The sequence below is a fragment of the Hakea prostrata genome, chromosome 1 (assembly GCF_041222555.1).
Source record: "Hakea prostrata isolate BN-2017 chromosome 1, UWA_Hpros_2, whole genome shotgun sequence".
Lineage (NCBI taxonomy): Eukaryota > Viridiplantae > Streptophyta > Magnoliopsida > Proteales > Proteaceae > Hakea > Hakea prostrata.
In genome coordinates, this window is record NC_142600.1 from 55,629,372 (window position 1) to 55,649,887 (window position 20,516).

Genomic DNA, 20,516 nt, shown 5'->3' on the forward strand with positions numbered 1-20,516 from the left:
ATTTCATTCCACAACCAAACATCTAATTTTATAAATTATAACTCCATAGATTTGAAATCTATAAATTTGAAATCTCTAAATATTTGAAATCTCCAGACTCATGTAACCAAACAGGCCCTAACAAATCTCACAAATAGAAAACTCATATGACAATGCTCCAAACTGAATTGAGTCAAATCACTTTTCGATCGACGTCAGATTATATTATACAAGAATTTGAGACCGACATAACCAAAAAAAAAAAAAATAAATAAAAAATGACACCTCAGAGAAAACTGGTGAGGCATCACGTGGGATGAATATGGTAGCACTTCCCCTTACCTGAAAGAAAGCGTGTCCCTTGTTTTCTTCTTCTACTCCTTCCTTTGAGACTTCTTGAGAGAGACATAAAGAAAGCAGACGCTAAAAGAGATAAGATCTCATAGCCCTCCACAAAAAATGTTTTGGTGGAGATTGAATCGACATGACCAGCAAGTGGGCTCTAAAGATCTAAGCCAAAAATAGACCAACGTTCTGAGATGCAACCTGTAGTGAATAATAGAAAACGAGGAAACAACCGCGTTAAAAATGTGATTTCAAAAATAGGAGAAGTTTTAGGATGCAACCTGAGTCGACGTAAATCTGAGTCATCCGTTTTAGCTTTTACACCTTTTTCTTCACAAGCCTAAGAGCCCCTCACCTTTATAAATAATCAACCAATGTCCTTCATACATTCTCATATCCTCTTTCCTGCTCCCATTTTCAGTTACAGGCTTACAGCAAAAAAGAAAAATGGCCTTAACACTGCGTTCTACTCCGTCCTTTATCAATCCAATAGACACCAAAGGTCCCAAAACACTAGATGAATTTCACGGTTGTGTATCTTATGTCCCATTCAAGCCAATATGCCGTCTCCGGGCAAAGAATTCGAGTGTTGAAGCAACCCTCTCCTCCGGAAAGACTTCACTTGCTGAAGGAATGAATGGTGAAAAGAAAGAGTTGGTTCATGGGCTCTCAGGGGGTCACCACAAAGCCAGCAATAAAGTGCCTGTATTCGTGATGTTGCCGCTTGATACGGTAGCCATGGGCAGCAACTTGAATAGGCCCCGGGCATTGAATGCTAGTTTGATGGCCATGAAGAGTGCTGGAGTAGAAGGTGTGATGGTGGATGCCTGGTGGGGGTTGGTGGAGAAAGATGGCCCTCTCAACTATAATTGGAATGGTTATGCTGAGCTTGTCCAAATGGTTCAAAGACATGGCCTGAAGCTTCAAGTTGTCATGTCCTTCCATCAGTGTGGAGGAAATGTTGGAGATTCTTGCAGGTATGTCGATCATGTTCTGCCTCTTTATCTCTGATAATGCTCAGATTTTCTTCACACAGTTCATGTTCTCATAGCTTCTGCTGTTCCTGCCGTTCTGGGTTCGTGCTTTCAGATTTTCAGAAACTGATTTTAAATTTTCAAAAAGAGCAATTACTTTTTCTCCATGCAATTTGATTAGTTTTGTATTTAGTCCTTGTCTCTAGTTCAACAAACCAATTCCATCTTTTCAATATTTGATATTTTCTTCTGTTTTGAATTTCCAGTATTCCTTTACCTCCATGGGTGCTTGAAGAAATCAGCAAAAACCCAGATCTAGTCTACACAGACAGATCTGGCTTGCGGAATCCTGAGTATATTTCCTTGGGTTGTGATTCACTGCCTGTTCTCAGGGGAAGAACACCCATCCAAACCTACTCTGATTTCATGAGGAGCTTCAGGGACACATTTAAAGACTATCTAGGAGGAGTTATTGTGGTAAGCAACCTGTGTCTATCATGCTACGTTTCTTTGATTGTAATCACTTGCTTCTACCAAAAAAAGAAGAAGAAGATTGTAATCACTTCCTTCCAGTATATGGATAAGGACCAAAACCATGGAGAAAGCTTAAAGAATTGGTCAAAAATGCATTCAGTGACAGTTCTAATGAGGTATTAATAAGAAATTAATTAATGGTTTTGTGACTCCTGCAAGGTAGGTAATAAATAGAAGATTAAACACAAAACCCTTTAAGATAATTAACTAATTAAGGAATAAACTGTAATCTAATTATTTAAAAAAGGCAAGTGGATTAAAGTAAGCACATAATCTAGGTTTAATATCTGACAGCAGTCTTACCTGTCCAGAGAAAAAAGAAATATCTGACAGCAGTCCTACACTTCCAACCATGTAGTGGCTAACCAAGTCTATTCAAATTCTTTTGCAATTTGCAGGAGGTACAAGTTGGAATGGGCCCTTGTGGTGAGCTGAGGTATCCATCTTATCCAGAAAGCAATGGTACTTGGAGGTTCCCTGGAATTGGTGAATTCCAGTGCTATGACAAGGTAAACCCTTGAAACAGAAGGTCTTTTTACCCTGAACTGTATACTTTTGATGGGAGGCAGGACCACACGTGTGGTTTATACTCCACATAGGTTATGTTGACACATGAAGCATCTGAGGGTTTTAATACCCAAAGAATACAATGTGTACTGCTCAATTAGAAAGACAGATGAATAGAAAGGATCTTGATTTTGTGTAACTTTAGCTAAACAAGTTTCTGCACTATGGTACAGTACATGAGAGCTTCTCTGGAAGCATCAGCCGAAGCAATTGGAAAGGAAGAATGGGGTAAAACCGGACCTCATGATGCAGGCAACTACAACCAGTTCCCAGAGGACACTGGATTCTTCAAGAGGGAAGGAACATGGAAAACCAAGTACGGCGAGTTTTTCTTAGAGTGGTACTCAGGGAAGTTACTACAACATGGTGATCAGATTCTAGCTGCTGCTGAAGTCATATTTCAAGGGACCAGAGCCAAGCTATCTGGAAAGGTTGCTGGGATCCATTGGCATTATGGGTCTAGGTCCCATGCAGCTGAATTAACAGCAGGGTACTACAACACCAGGAACAGAGATGGCTACGTTCCGATAGCACGAACATTGGGGAAACGAGGTGTTGTACTGAACTTCACGTGCATGGAGATGGGAGACGGAGAACAACCTGCACATGCAAGCTGCTCACCTGAAGGACTGGTCCGGCAAGTGAAGATGGCAACTAAGGCCACCTGCACTGAGCTTGCTGGAGAAAATGCACTGGAGAGGTACGATGACAGAGCTTTTGGACAAGTTTTGGCAACAAGTAGGTCAGATTCAGGCAATGGCTTGACTGCATTCACATATCTAAGAATGAACAAGAGGTTGTTTGAAGAAGAAAATTGGAGGAATTTAGTAAATTTTGTCAGGAATATGTCAGATGGTGGCCGGAGTGGCAGGCTTTCGGAGCAAGACACAGGCCTTACCAAACTTTATGTTGGCTTTCTCAATGGACAGAACAAGAAGACCAAGGAAGCTGTTCCGGTGTAGTTAATGATTATGTAACAACCAATTTGAGTATGTTAGTAAGGGACTCAAAAAGCAATTTGAGTTTGTTAGCCCAGGGTTTAGAAACGGACGTGTATGGGAGGTTACAAAGGGCTATAGGACAAAAGTCAGACATAGAGGAGGCCCCTTTTTTCTTAGCCACAAAGATTTGTTGATGTCTGATCTCTCACATTAAAATCTGCCTTGTGAAAATATGCAGCCAGACTCAGAAACCCGACTTCTTACAGTTTAGTTTGAGTGGAATGGTGTTCTCAAGTCTGTCTCAAGCACTTTGGTAGGAGTGAGGCCAGAGTTTGAAATTGCACTATATACATTGTGTTTCTACATGGGAGGTGAGGACAATCACATTCAGCTTGGTCTTTACCCCGTTAATATCAAGTGTCATCCCTTCGGAAATAACAAATTCCAGTCACTAAATCTTGAGTAATAGCTGCTAAACAAGTGTAAGAAGGGCTTCCATGAAAGCTACGAGGTATACCTTGACAGAGAAATGATGCAATGAGATGTATTAAAATATACTGAGAGTACAACTATTTATATGCAGCTGGATATACTTGTAAACATAATACATAGGCCACTGACTAGCATACGCCAGAAGCAACTGACTAACATACGCCAGGAGTAAAACTACTCTCTCTCTACTCTCATACGCCCCCCACAAGTGAGACGAGTCCATGACCATGAGTTTCCACGCAAGGGGAGAAACCGGGCACGAGGTAAACTCTTCGTAAGTGTGTTAGCAATCTGATCCAAAGTAGAGATAAACCGAACACATAGCTAGATCCAAGACAAAGTGAATATCGATCTTAACATGTTTCGTGCGAGAGTGAAACACAAGGTTAGCGGTCATATAGGTATTACCAATATTGTCACACCATATAACTGGTAACATAGGAAGAAAGGCACCCAATTCACCCAATAAGGAGAATCCATAACATCTCAGAAGCCGTTGTAGCAACCGAACGGTATTCTGCCTCAGTAGAGGAACAGGATACAGTTCATTGTTTGCCAGATGATCAAGAGACTAGATGACTCCCAAGAAAAATACCAAACCCTATGGTTGAATGGCTATCATCAGGGCACACGGTCAAATTTGCATCCCAATAACTAACCAAAGAAACCTCAGATTTGCACGGAAAGAAGATACCATAAGAAGGTGTCCCACACAAGCTAGTTACGTAAAATAAGTTTGACGGCATCCCAATGTATATCAGTTGGAGTGTGCATAAACTGCGCAACGCAATTAACTAAATCCAATATCAAGCCTTGTGTTGGAAAGATATTGTAAAGCCCCAACTATATGGCGATAAAAGAGTGCCATCACTAAGTGAAAGTGGTGTGATTGGATGGATAAAAAAATCTTGCTAAATTATCTACAAGGCAAATTTTTTTTATCGCTATCTAATGAAAGTTATAACTAGAGATCTCTCAAGAACATCCAGACAGTGTTGCAACCTCTCATTCAAAACCTTTTTAAAATCATATCATATCACACTCATCCGCCCAATCTCTCTTTAATCTTCCTCATTCAAGATCTACTCATGGCATGTCGAAGTTGTAAAAGTACCTATCGCATTCACCAAGCCGATATCCATTCACCCGAATACCTAGGGGAGTGATCCACAGCCCCACAAATCAGGACTCAAACAATCACCAACCATTCCACACAATAGTCCAATCATGAGCAAGAATAAATCAATGTCATAAATATTAATAAAGAAATATGTCAAGTAGCAAGGTTCTTAGACAGATCTCAAAGCTAAATCACATTGCGGAAGTGAAGGAAAAAAAATAAGCAAACAACTGGAACAGGAAAGTATAATCAAAACTCCTAAGTGTTACATCAGGTGTGAGTCCTTAAGTAAAATATAGTTTCGAAACTCCAATATCCGTATCACGAACGGTATAAATCAACTCATGAGTTGAACTAATTCTAGTACACGTAGTTGAGACACAAACTTTCTTCACTAGAAAATCATAGTCCTAAAATCTTATACACCGTACGGATCTGTCTCCAGTGTCTTGTATTCTTGAATTTCTATGACATCTGGATCTGCAACAAACTCTAAAACAATAATTTTTTGGAAGGGTGAGCTTAAAAAAACTTTGCGAGTAGTTTACAAACAAATAGTTAATATCACAGTCTAAATCAATACATCATATAGTGCAACAAATCATGAAGTGGAATGCAACAATGCAAATGCACTCTTAAAGGATGATAGTCTCTAATGGTAGACACGCATTAAGATAGGACACCGGCTTCCTTTTGGTAGGTCTCATCACTTTGAACTCTCACGGGTTGGTTAGCAATTTTGAGATACTAGGTAAGGGGTAAATGCATCTTTCTTGGACTATCACACTGGCTAGGGTTTAAGTCACGACTCTCTCACCACACCATTGACATGAGTATTGGCGCGTGTCAGGGATGTACCTAGCCCAATGCATGTCATCTACTTAGTCTTATCATTCTAGGTCCAGATACCTCCCCTTATGCTTCTCGCCTTCTGGGTTTAGTATCCTTCCCTGTCTAGAGTCAATGTTTTTTTTTTTCTTCTCGAAATACAACTTCCCCTAACCCTATTGGTCATTCATATATAATGGGCGGGAAGCTCTCATGTCCCCCCATGCTTCTCGCCTTCTTGGGCACCGATGAGCCCAAGCCTATTATTATATGCAACCCTACCAATGAATGACCCCCACGACAATGTTGTGTCCCCTCTTGGGTGCCCACTAACCAAATATCACTGCCACAGGTCACTCAACATCAATACCCCACCGATAGGGTGATGATATGACAGGGTACCTAACCATACTCTTCTAGACCACCTAGTCATGGCAAATAGTAATCATGAAAAGTGTTGGGGGCACTAGAGGATTGTGCCCCATACCATCTCGGCTGATGTCCCAAGCCAGAAACACCAAAATAGGTATTCCCCAATCCCCAATCACAACATACATTCACTTTCTACAAAGTAGTAAAAGGTTCAATTGCATTCCTTATTCAAAATTCAATTTAAGTCCATAATGTCACATGTTGATCCATACATCAATATCAATAACAAACAACTTATATTCTGCAATTTCAAAATCATAAACATCATTCCTAAATCCTAAAACAACAGCATGTGTAATAATATACAAGTTTCGTATCAACTAAGAAAGTAACAATGATTATGTGCAAGTGGATGTCCTCACCTTGCTATTGATTTGTAACTTTGTAAAATAAGTCAAAGAATATGTTCTGGTTCCCAAAAAGTTATATTTACATGTTGGTTCAAAGTTAGGAATAACCGTAGGGTCTAACATGTAAAAGAGAAACAAAGGACCAACGCTGCAGGGTGTGGTTGGTCAGAGTGGTTTCTTGGGGCAACCAAAATACGTGACCAGAGCAGGTCTAGTTGCTTCGGCTAGTCGCTCGAGGTGACCAGGCCAACCAGCCTACTAGTACGGACATAATTGACCCGTATTGTTAGAAGGTTTCCCGATTGGGTTCTAAACTACTCCGAAAATACTTAGAAATTCTGAAATAATACCAAAACATGCTCTATCATAGTTTAGACATCAAACAAAGAAAAAAGAATGGAAACCTAACTAATCCTATATTAGGTCTTCTTCGAAATTGATCGGGAAGATTCACGGATAAGCCTGAGTGAATGGGGATTCACTCTAGTGTAAAGAGGGTAGAAGAATTAGGTTGGTAGAGTAACTAGAAGCCTTCAAATAAGTCTTGACAAGTAAGATAAATCATTCATAGAATAGATATAGAATGAAGAAAATGAGTACTAACCTTTAAGAAAACAAATTGTCTTTCAAAAACTTTGTCAGATGCTCTCCACACTAACTTTTGCCTTCGCTGAGTGTTCTCTGACGAGCTTTGACGTTCTCTGATGACTTCAGATCATAATGACACATTTTAGAACAAAAACACATTAAATAGGGTTCCAAAAATAAAATTTCCAAAATTGCCCTTTTTCATGGAACCAAGCTGGTTGCTTGGTGTGGTTACCTAGGGCAACTAGGCCAATCAACCAGCCCGGCCCAGAAAGCCCATGGCTCTGCCCTAGTTCCTATTCTATACTCTAGAAGGGTCCTACCTGATTTTTTGGACCTTCCACACGTGTCATTATGGAATACTTGATCCATATAACCACATTTGTCAACGTCCGAGTTAGGTCTCCTTCCAAACTCGACAAAACTCCCAACTCAAGCATCATCTCAATCTACTTCCATTGGTTCAGACTCCAATCCAATGGTCTCTACCTAGAAGGCCCACAATTGCCTTCTTCATGCACTCCGAGTTTTTGGACCTACAATAAGGATTTCCGGGTTAGGATTTTGGGGGATTTCACATCCTCCCACCCTTAAAAGAAATTTTGTCCTCAAAATTGGAAGCGTACCTAGGTTTCTAAAGAGATAGGGATACTTTGATCTCATCTCATCTTCTTTCTCATACGAAGCTTACTCAGGGGTATGATCTTCCACCTAATCTTTACCAACGGTATGGTCCCATTCCACAATTGCTTGTCTTTCCTATTCAAGATCTCTGTTGGTTCTTTGTCATAAGCAAGGTCTGCACCTAGACCTTTTGGTTCTTGTTGGGGGAGATGCTCAAGATATTCCACACATTGACGTAGCATCGACATGTGGAAGACATCATGCACACCGGCCAACGATGAGGGTAAGGCTAATCTGTATGCAGCAGGTCCAACATTTTCAACAATCTCATAAGGTCCGAGGTTTCTATGACTATATATGATTTCCCTTGATGTTGAACCTTATTACTCCCTTCATAGGTGATACTTTCAGAAAAGCTCTTTCCCCAACTTGAAACTCTAGATCAATCCTTCTTGTCTAAAACCACTAAATGGGCTTCCTAGTTCTACAATCTATAGTTATAGGACATGGTTCTACCTACTTCATCTAGTCGAACTATAGATATAATAGGTGTACTAATCTCTAGACCCTTGGCTAACCTCTTAGACGATAAAGAAATATTCATCACAATTGCGAATTATATGAATGTATGTGATACACAGTGTCCAGATAAAACGAAGACAACTTAGGCTATGAATAGCGTACCTGTCACAACATCATAACATTGATCTTGCTTAGTCCCGGCTATTGTGAAATCCAACCTTAACCCTAACCCAGAAACCTTGTTGTTTGTAGGTCCGAAGACCCGAAGTGAAGGTAGAAGGCAACTATGGGCCATCTCAATGGAAGACATGGTGTTTGACCCAAAACCCATGGAGATTGATGATGGTGTTCCATACTTGGAAACTTAACTGAGTTGGAGAAGAAACTGCACATTGATGAAGGAGAGCCTGGTTGTTGGACCTAAAGCCTATTTGGACATGATTTGAAGGCATCCCTCCATGCTAGGTAAGTTGTTTGAGGAGTTGTGAGAAGCCCATCCAAAAATATTGAGGTCTGGACCATTATTTCCCTATTTTGGAGTTGCTGACATGGTTGGTCGACTGATTGGTCTACTGGCCAGTCGACCAACCAATCAACAGGGACAGTAAGGCCAATTTGGTAAAATCTCTGATTTATTTAAGGGTTTTTGTTCTATTTAAAAGGAACTCTGTGTTTTTCACTCATAATCAATTCTAAACCTCTAGAGAATGTGGGACGAACCCTAGGTGTCACATCCACCCAGCCGGTACCCTATCTGGCATACCCGGGATGTGATCCACAGCCCCAAAGATCCATAGTTCAGGGACCACATAATCCACATCGACGATAATACAATCATGAACAGATAATAATCATAAACTAACAATGAATGATCATGGAATTCAGAAATAAGGTGTCAGACATAATCAGAGTGCGGAAATAAATATCAAATCAGATAAATTAAGAAGGCAGTGGGCGGAATCCACTCCTTCACCAAACGGAAGTGAGGTCAAAATTTAGTTAAGTACAAGTCTCAAGTTATAAAGGTAAGTTAAAGTTATTACAATTCTTCTAAGTATACTGTCACAAAAGAAGGGGTAACTACTTATAAGTCTCCTCCATAATAAATATATCTTCTTCAAAGTTGAGGACCGTGGAGACCCAACATGACTGCTCCCATACAACTCTGGGGCTAAACCCGGTACGCCCGGTAATCTTCTTCGGTATGGTCACCGAAGTCTTCAACGTAGCCAGCCTCCGGATGGTAGTATGAGGTATCTGGGTCCGCCTCAGGGAGGGTGCCATCAGAGTAATCACCTGTAGAATAGCCTAACAAAATATTGCAATAGAAAAGGAATGAGTTCAAAAGAACTCAGCAAGGAAGTTATCCCACCACACATAAACCACAAGATAATCATAAAATGATGCAGATGATATGAGGCATATAATGCAATATGACTTTATTCTAAGTATGCTGGTCATCTATGGTAGACATGCTTTAAGTCATAGCACCATACTTCTTTAGGTAGTCTCAGTCACTCATCACCGGGGGAAATTGGGTCCTGCATCCCTCTCGGACAAATCCATGGTTGGGGTTTCGGTCACCGCTCTCTCACATCACCGTTTGGTCTAAGTATTGGCGCATGTCAGGGTATAGCCTAGCCCAATGCAAGTCATCTACTTAATCATATCATGCCAGTTCCATATACTTCCATTCCTCCCCTCTCGGGATCCTTTCAGGTATCCTTCACACTAGAGTCACGGATATTACTCACCGGACTCATCAACCCTATTGGTCATCCACAAATGGTAAACGGGAAGCTCTCACGTCCCTCTCACGGATCATTTCACCGGTCTTGAGTGCCCGTGAGCCCAAGTCTAGCCATTTGTAACCCTACCAATAAATGGCCCCTTTCGGGTAACCGTAATGCAATTTATGTCCTCTCACGGAGTGGATACCGGTCTTGAGCGCCCACAAATCCACACTACTACCACGGGTTATTCGGTCTCAATGCCCTTCCGAATCGGGTCTGATATGATAGGGACATCCTAGCCATACATCTAGACAAATCCTATGCATGTCATTTAATAACCCGGGAAAGCGTCAATTGTCACGCCCTCCCAGCCGGTACCCTATCTGGCATACCCGAGAGTGTGATCCACAGCCCGAAGATCAGGTATCGAGTGATCAACCTCCCACATAAACAATAACATAATCATGAACAATCATAATAAAAGTGCGGAAGATAAATCATAGATCCAATAAAGAAAGAATGAATCGTAAATGAATCAGAATAATAGATATAATCAGAGTATCAAACAGATAAGTAAAGTGAGGCAAAAATCCCACTTTACATCCAGCGGAAAAGTAGCTCTAAAGAGAATAAACTAAATAAAATCTAATCCCAGTAGCTAGTACATTGGGTAACTAAATTGTTCTCCACTTTATAGACAACATCCTTGTAAGTGTAAATCTCATAAATGGCACAAGGACGCTTCCACTCAATGGTCGGACTAAGCATCGTACGGAGCATAACCACTCGCGGGATCTTCAGAGTAATTGTGGTAACCGCAATCACCTTCCTGAAGACATGCCTCTTCGCCTTGCGCTTTTTCATAGGGACCGTCATAGTACTCGGTACTGCGGGATAGTCTAACAACATTGTACAATAAAGGAATGAGTTTCAAAGAAACTCGGTAAAGCGATTAAAATCCATAATAACATAAATGGCGGGATTCCAGAACAAACATAAATGCAATATGATATGAGACAAGCAATGAATGAATGAATCTAACTCTATGTATGCTGGTCTCTGTTAGCGGACATGCTTTAAGTCATAGCACCGTACTTCTTTAGGAAGGTCCACTCACATCCTCAACCATTTAAGATATCTTGGATTCTCTCACGGATCATTTCACCGGTCTTGAGCAGCCGATTGGTAATGGGTCCTTCATCCCTCGGGACAAACCATGGCGGGGGTTAAGTCAACACACTCTCTCACAACCATTTGGTATAAGTCTTGGCGCATGTCGGGGTAAAACCTAGCCAAATGCAAGTCTTCTACTTAGTTACATCAAGTCAGATCCGGATACTTCCATTCCTCGTCCCCGACGATCCTTTCCGGTATCCTTCACACTAGAGTCCTCATAGTCCCTGACTACGGACTCATCAACCCTATTGATCATCCACATATGGTAAACGGGAAGCTCTCACGTCCTCTCACGGGTTGGTTACCGGTCTTAAGCGCCCGTGATCCCAAGTCTAACCATATGCAACCCTACCAATAAATGGCCCCACAATGTGATTCCTGTCCTCTCACGGGTTGGTTACCGGTCTTGAGCGCCCATGAATCCCCATTGCTACCACGGGTCGTTCGGTCTCAATACCCCTCCGATTAGGGTCGACATAACAGGACATCCTAGCCAAACACTACTAGACAATCCTAGATATGTCATCCAACAGTTTAGGAAGGTGTCCGAGAGGGCATCTCCGGAAACATCCCATAATATTCCCGTAGTAGTCCAAGAACAGAAGTGTCAAAAGGACACCTCTCCTTTCCAAACCATACTTAAGCATACACATGCATCAATTCATATCATCACATATATGGTAACTTCATATATGGAAAGAAATCAATAATTACAATCACTTTTATAACATTGGTAAGTAAATCATACATGAATCAATTTAATATGAATAAGTAATGCTACTGTAATCAAAGTTATGCAACAGTAGTATATCATTGTAAGAATCTAATTTAGGAATCATATCTATGATATTCAAATATAGAAACTAGATTCATGCTATCTATGTAATTAAGGAAATAACCATCCTTACCTTTTATAACTCGCAAAGGAATCCTAAGAAGTCAAGTAAGATCTCAGCAAACTTGAGAAGAAGGTCCTAAACAAGTATATACAACATATTAGGAAAGATCTCTAACAGAAAAGATACCAAAACATCCAACATAGACCAATTCTGAGTTGCTTGTACTCATTGGTTGAGTGGATTGGTCGACTGGTCCAGTCGACCAACCGATCGACCAATGCGAGACGATAACCTATAAAATCAGAGTTTTAAGATATGAAGTCCGAATTTGGTGGTTCAAAAGGGTACTAATCAAGGGGTAGACTACATCAGTAGTATTCTAGCATATAGGGGACCTCAAAACACCAATCAAATCAAGATATCAAGATCCAAATTAGGAAACAAAAAGTTACCATAATTAAATCAACCATGGATCTTGATGAATTTGAAATAGAAAACAAAGACAAGAACAATAGGAGGATGGATCATTGTTTCAGGTAATGGTATCATGAAAACGTACTTAGATCTTCAAGGAACAAGGCTTAGAAGCATCGATCTAAATAAGGAAATAAAACCTACCATATATGTAACTACCATGCATCATGAAGAACACATAGTAAGGTAGAAGAGAACACTAGAGATCTATAGATTATGGATCATGGAAGGAAAACACAGTAGTTAACTACTAACATGATCAACATAGAAGATCCAAAGAGATCAGAATTCAGATTAGAAGTTTAACAAAGATTAGATCATGGTTTGATCATGATTCCTTCAAAAGCTTGCAATGATCATGGTTAAGATCATTGTTCTAGCCTCAAATCCTTAGGATGATCATGAGAACATGTTCAGAGATGTTTGCAACAGAGAATGCAGCATCTCTTCTACTATCTCAACTCAAAAAGGAAAGAAAAACAAAGATGGAGGAGAAGAAGAGAGAGTAGACATACCTTTTGATGCAAAAAGAAGAGTTTCGACGAAGATCCGTCAAGAAAACACCAAGGATGCAAGAGAGATGACTTGCAGAGGTCTTTGGTTCGTTCCAGAGAGTTTGGAGGCAGCAAATACGAAGTGGACTCGAGATTGGACTTAAATAGAGCAAGAACAACCTAATTGCCAAAGACAACACTCATTGGTCGAGTGGATTGGTCGACTGGCCCAGTCGACCAATCGATCGACCAATGCTTGGCAACGAAGACCAAAACAGGGAATTGAAGGTCTAGATCAAATCCAATCCTAAAGGGGTTTTGCACACAAGTCAAGTGACTTACCTAATAGGTAGAAATGCCTTCAAACCAAGATAGAGAGCACTCCAAGTCCATCAACTAATCAGATCTTCATCGGGATTCGGTTTCCAAAAATAGAACCTCATCATCAACTTTCATGGATTCAAAGCCAGACACCAAGTCCTCCACTGGGATGGCCCAAAGCTGACTTCTTACTTTACTTCGGGTCATCGGACCTACAAATAACAAGCTTTCCGGGTCAAGGTTAGGGCTGGGTTTTACATTCTCCCCCCCTTAAAGAAATTTCGTCCCCGAAATTGAAAGCGTACCTGTGCTTCCAAAGAGGTAAGGAAACTTCTCCTTCATATCTTCTTCCTTCTCCCCAGAAGCTTCTTCAGGGGTATGGTTCTTCCACCGAATCTTTACCAAAGGAATGGTGCGATTCCGCAGCTGCTTGTCCTTCCTATCCAAGATTTCGGCCGGTTCTTCATCATAGGTCAAATCAGCACTAAGTCCTTCAGGTGCTTGCTGCAAAATGTGTTCCGGATTTTCTATGTATTTTCGGAGCATCGAAATATGAAACACATTGTGAACACCAGCAAGAGGCGGAGGTAATGCTAATCGATACGCAACAGGTCCAACCTTTTCCAAAATCTCGAAAGGTCCAATGTAACGAGGGCTAAGCTTTCCCTTAACATTGAATCTCATCACACCCTTCATTGGTGAGACCTTCAGAAAGACTTTCTCTCCAACTTGAAATTCCAAATTGGTCCTTCTCTTATCAGCATAAGATTTCTGTCTCGACTGGGCAGACTTAATCCTTTCTCTTATCATATCTACCATAGCACTTGTAGCTTCAATCATCTCAGGACCTAAGACTTTTCTTTCACTTGTCTCGATCCAAAGTACAAAGGTGTCCTACAAGTACTTGCCATACAAAGCCTTGAATGGAGCCATGCCTATTGTTGCTTGATAACCGTTGTTATAGGCAAACTCAACCAAAGCTAGGTGTTCATCCCAATTACCACCCATATCCACCACACAAGATCTGAGCATGTCTTCCAATGTCCGAATTGTCCGCTCGGATTGTCCATCGGATCGTGGATGATGAGCTGTACTCAAGTTCAATTGGGTTCCCAAGGCCTTCTCGCAAACTATTCCAAAACCTTGAGGTGAACCTAGGATCACGATCCGAAACAATACTCAATGGCACACCATGCGGACGAACCACATTATCCACATAAAGCCTTGCTAGCTTATCCAGGTATGAGTGATCTTCATAGGAATGAAATGGGCTGATTTGGTCAACCTATCAACAATCACCCACACGGTGTCATTGCCTTTACTTGTCCGAGGCAAGCTAGTCACAAAGTCCATGGAGATATCCTCCCACTTCCAACTAGGAATAGGAAGAGGCTGAAGTAATCCAGATGGAGGTTGTCGAACGGCTTTCACACGTTGGCAAGTCTCACACTTGGCAACAAAATCATCAACATCCGCCTTTAGACCAATCCACCAAAAATGTTCCTTCAAGTCTTTGTACATCTTGGTGCTTCCCGGGTGTATAGTAAAGACCGACTGGTGTGCTTCCTTCAATAATTCTTTCTTAACTTCTTCGTTTGCAGGCACGCACAGTCTTCCTCTAAACAACAAAGCACCATCCATGGATATACCAAAGTCGGGGTCCGACTCACGATTCGAAGAAATCTTCTCAACTTTGATCAAAAACTCTTGATCGAACTCTGTGAGCAACAATCTTATCTCTAAGACCAGATCTTGCCGTCATGGCGAAAAGAATAAAATCAGAATTCTCGGGACGATTTCCAAATCAAAACTCTCAATAGAAGACCACAATGGTAAACTCAAAGCATTCAAATCCAAAGTCTTCTTCTGGTTCTTCCTACTAAGAGCATCAGCAACAACATTTGCTTTCCCAGGGTGATACTGAATATCACAATCATAATCGGAGACTAGTTCCAACCATCTCCTTTGTCTCATGTTCAACTCCTTTTGGGTAAAGAAGTATTTCAAACTCTTATGATCCGTGAAAATGGCAATCTTCTCACCGTAAAGGTAATGTCTCCAAATCTTCAAAGCAAAGACAACGGCGGCAAGTTCTAGATCGTGAGTGGGGTAATTCCGCTCATAATCCTTCAATTGCCGAGAAGCATAGGCTACGACCTTGCCATGTTGCATCAGTACACAACCCAAACCAATCTTTGACGCATCGGTATAAACTGTCATACCACCGGAACTATCAGGTATAGTCAAAACCGGGGCACTTGTCAATCTATCCTTCAACTCTTGGAAATTCTTCTCACAGGCGTCAGACCAAACAAACTTTTCTTCTTTCCTGGTCAACTTAGTCATAGGAGCAGCCAATCGAGAAAAGTTCTCAATAAACCTTCGGTAGTAACCCGCCAATCCAAGAAAACTTCTTATTTCCGTTACTGACTTCGGTCTTTCCCAATCAGCCACAGCTTGGACCTTTTCAGGATCGACACGAATACCTTCGGCTGAAACTACATGACCAAGGAATACCACTCTCTTAAGCCAGAAATCACACTTGCTAAACTTAGCGAACAACTTCTTTTCTCGCAACCTTTGCAAGGTGAAACTTAGATGACTCGCATGCTCTTCATCGCTCTTCGAATAGATCAAGATGTCATCAATGAAAACAATCACGAACTTATCAAGCACATCATGAAATACTCGGTTCATGAGGTCCATGAACACCACAGGAGCATTGGTCAATCCGAAGGGCATGACTCTAAACTCGTAGTGACCATACCGCGTTCGGAAAGCTGTCTTGAAGATATCACTAGACTTCACCTTCAATTGGTGACATCCGGACCTTAAGTCAATCTTTGAGAACACAACTGCACCCTTCAACTGATCGAAGAGATCATCGATTCTGGGCAGCAGATATCTATTCTTGATAGTCAACTTATTCAACTCACGGTAGTCGATGCACAAGCGCATACTACCGTCTTTCTTCTTGACGAACAAGACCGGAGCTCCCCAAGGTGATACACTAGGCTGCACGAAACCTCTATCAATGAGCTCATTCAACTGATTTTGCAACTCTTTCAACTCAGTAGGAGCCATCCTGTACGGAGCTTTAGATACCGGAGCAGCACCGGGGGACGAGATCAATAGAGAATTCGACATCTCTGTCCGGAGGCACTCTCGATAGATCATCGGGGAAGACATCAACAAAGTCGCAGACAACTCGACTTCATCGACTCTTTTCTCCACTATACCCTTGCCTTCGATGAAGCATCATCCACTAGGGCATAGACTTGCATCGGTCACGGACAAGCACCTTCTTACAAACCCTTCTCTTTTCACCCCGAAATTCAAAGACCGGACTTCCACAAATATGGAACTGAATCTTCTTGGAGGAACAAAGGAACACAGCCTTGTGGGCTGTCAACCAATCAATTCCCAAAATAACATCGAAGTCCTTCATGTCAAGAATCACAAAATTGGCTTCCAAGTTCTTCTCACCAATCAACACAGGACATTTAGATAACCCCTTATCTAGTTTCACAACAGGACCAGATAGGTGTACTAATCAATAAACAACTAGACAACTTCTCGGGGCTTAGGTTAGTCTTCTTGATGAATGCGAGATGACATGAACGAATGAGATGCACCCGTATCAAATAAGACAAATGCGAAATAGAAGCGACTAACAATGTACCTGTAATCACATCATGGCTTGGATCCCGCTCAAAGACTGGAAATACTGAAAACTCTACCGGAGGGAGGAGGCGGGAGCACTCTTCACCACACGGGCGGGCTGCTGTGCGGCCGCTCGCCGACAGAGCACGAGCAAAATGACCAGCTTGCTTGCGGTAGAAGCAAACAGGGATTGCTTTGGATCCAACGGGGGTGGCTGCAACAGAGGGCTTCGAACAAAAGGCCTTGCACTTGCACTTGCACTTGCACTTGCTGGTGGTCGGTTTCCGCCATACTGTCTAAACTGGCCGGTCTGCTGAAAACCCGTGTTCTGACCTACACTCTTAGCCTGAAAGGTAGGAGTGGGGTAGGGTGTAGGTCTCACAAAACGACGGTCATTACGATCCACCAAACCAGAATTCCTTGATCGCCAAGGCTTTTGCACACGAGCACTTTCCTTCTCTGTTTCTTCCAACTTCTTCGAGTTCCGCACCACTTGAGCATAGCTCACTATAGGCTGGACTGTGAGGTAAGCTTTAATGGCGGGGCGCGATCCTTTGAAGAACTTCTTTGCTTTCGCGAGGTCATCCCTCGAGAATCTGGAGCAAAGAAATGAAGCTCCTCGAACTTCTATTGGTACTCCAACACGGACAGAGTTCCTTGAGTCAGAATCATAAACTCAGCTTCCTTCGCATCTTTTACCGCCTCGGGAAAGTAATTCATACAAAAAGCCTCTTTGAATAACTCCCAAGTTACAACTCCTGCATGCAAACCTTCCAAAACAGGACGAGTGGAGATCCACCATGCATCGGCTTCTGTTGCAACTTCTGTTCAAGCAAACAAAATCTTCCGAGCTTCCGAGCATTGCAGATGTGTCGGAAAGCCTTCTCCAACTCACGAAGCCACTTGTTAGGAAACAAGGGGTCCTTGGTAACTCCAGTGAAAATGGGTACTTGCATCTTCAGAAAACTCTCCATCAGGCGAGTATGAGGAGTTCCAGCTAAACCTCCCGCATTCGGGACTGCGGCATGAGGATTCACATTAGCACCAGCCCGGGTCTCATTATGCGAGTCATGAAACCCACCAACATCTGGTTGAACCGAGCTGCTTGTTGCTGCATCATATTGCCCATAATATTGGCAATATCTCGGAAACTTCCAACATTCGGGGCACCAGGGGATCTCATGAGTACCCTAATCAACATTTGGTATCCCACCACCTCCATGAGGTACTTCACCACCTCCCCGAGGTATTTCACCACCTCCATGACCACTTGGATTCACCACGCCCACTTCTCGGAGTAACCATTCGCAAAACCGAGAACATCAAAATACCGAATTTCGAAGATTCAACATAAACCACAAGTCCAAATGATTTGAAAACTTAAATCATGCTCAAATATATCCATATAGTCATCAAACAATATTCCATAAGGCAAAAATCACATTTTCCAAAAATTCAACAGCAAATGAGGTCTCCGTGACCATTGGTCGAGTGATTGGTCGATCGACCCGATCGACCAATGAGTCGACCAATGCGAGCAGAATGCGAAAATTCGCATTATAAGCCTCATTTTCACATTCCAACCTCATTCTAACTTCTTCCAAAGGTGAGAGAGCTCTAGGGAAAATCTCCAAGAGTTCCCACAAGTGTTCTTGAGGTGATTTAGTGCTTCAACAACAACACCACAACACACCATCTTCACAAACAAGGTAAACCTCTTAATCTTCCTTCCATTTTCATCTTCTCATGCTTGCATTTCAGTAAAACCATGCTTTACTTGTATCCAATGCTAGAAATCATGCTTAGGAATGCTTAGAAACATATTCCTTAGGTTTTAAACACAATGCCATGCATAGACAACAAGTTTTAACATATTGGTGCTCATCTCGCAAAGTTTTATACCGAAATCGATATCTTTAGAAAAATTTCGTTTCCTCTCAAACCGCTTGAAATTTTCGCACGAGATCAAATGCTACATGCTCAAGATGACATTGTAGATAGGTCCATACAATTTGATTTAACCAATTTCAACTTTTCAAAAATCCAATTTTGACCTAAATTGCAAAATCCCCAAATTTCCTTCTTGCTGAATTTTTCGATTTAATCCAAGTTTTCGATCGATTTTCATCAAACAAACTTCATAGACATGAAATTCCAAGTATTGCGCACATGCTAGTATGTTCAAATCAAATTTCCCCCAAATTTGAAAATTTCCAAAAAATTACGAAAATACCCTTTTGGCTCAAATCTTAAAATAGCACTAATTGGAATTGTCTCTTGTCTCTTTCACAGATACACTATGCAAAGGGGAGGGCGAGGACGAGGTAGAGGTCGTGGTCGCATCGTAGGTGCTCTTAGGGGGCAGAGGTCGGGTTCCTTCGAGCCTAGACGGGAGGTTAGGAGACTAGACATGTTTGACACACCTCGGGCCGAGTTCTGTACGAGGCCTACTTCGATTCTTGCAATATTGAGATGGGACGTCTACTTCACTTACGCCAGCTCGAGCCTTTCGGATTCGGCGGAGGTTCGACACATTGCGGTGGACTCATCTCTTCATCGAGGATCTACCGGTATACCGGGAACTAGTGAGGTTGTTCTTGGCAAGCCTTACTTACACGAGAGGAGGCTCGAGGCCAAGGACATCCACTTAGACTTGTCCTCGGGAGCGGGGTCTTCCGGACTCGGATTCGCTTCTCTACCCGGACAACGGCTGAGATCTTGCAAGTTCCTTACTATCCACGGCGGTGTGTGTGGATACTGCGAGGAGCAGATCTGGACAGCCATCCGATGCCGTACGAGCTTCGCGAGATATGCTCTACGCTATGGGATAGCCGTCGATGCTTCACACCGTGGACCAGCGGACGGATGACGGATTCTGCACGGATTATCGGTCGCATAGTCGGCCGAAACATTATGCCGAAAGCCGGACATCACCATCGGGTCACGGTGATGGAGGCCTTAGTCATCTACCGCATCTACATGGGCTTCGAGATCGATCTCTCCTACATCATTCGGTAGGTCATGCTTTGGACTTAGTTCTGCGGCCTAGCATGCGGAACCTTTGCTATGGGAGGCTACCGACTTTGATCTTCGGGCATTTCGGGGTGAGTTTCGAGGATACACCGGTGGACACTGGATCACGGGGATACTCTATTGGGACTCGGACCATTCGTCGGATGAGACTACGGCGATCGGAGAGATCTCCTGGTCCGGGAGGGTGAGGATGATGATGAATCGGAGGATGAGGATCGGGGATCGGAGGATGGAGGAGAGGATATCGGTCCCGATAGTGATGATCGGGCCGGAGATGATGCGGATATGCGCGAGGCTGAGCACGTGCATCACGAGTTTCCTTCATCACACTTCGAGGCGGGTGGCCCTTCACATGCGGTTCCGGAGACTTCAGATCTTGGAGCACGGATGAGATCGATGACTTCCATGCTAGAGAGAATGGAGGTCGGACGGGAGCAGATGTACGAGAGGATGGAGTCACGACGGGATAGGATAGAGCATCGGGTGA

General features: G+C 42.4%; 2 protein-coding genes across 2 annotated transcripts in view; both read left to right on the plus strand.

Annotated features, from left to right (window-relative positions):
- LOC149029159 (uncharacterized) overlaps positions 1 to 3,919 on the plus strand; it is a 49,216-nt gene extending 45,297 nt beyond the window's left edge. The window contains exon 8 of the mRNA XM_089140760.1: positions 3,579 to 3,919. Within this exon, the coding sequence (XP_088996886.1) occupies positions 3,579 to 3,611 (33 nt within the window). The 3' untranslated portion in view covers positions 3,612 to 3,919. The remainder of the gene's footprint in view (positions 1 to 3,578) is intronic.
- LOC149029160 (beta-amylase 3, chloroplastic-like) lies at positions 738 to 3,573 on the plus strand. The gene is made up of 4 exons (XM_089140742.1): positions 738 to 1,301; positions 1,565 to 1,775; positions 2,231 to 2,341; positions 2,573 to 3,573. Exons 1-4 carry the CDS (start codon positions 772 to 774, stop codon positions 3,359 to 3,361), a joined length of 1,641 nt encoding a protein of 546 aa, XP_088996868.1. The 5' UTR covers positions 738 to 771; the 3' UTR covers positions 3,362 to 3,573.
- Positions 3,920 to 20,516: the final 16,597 nt, after the last annotated feature.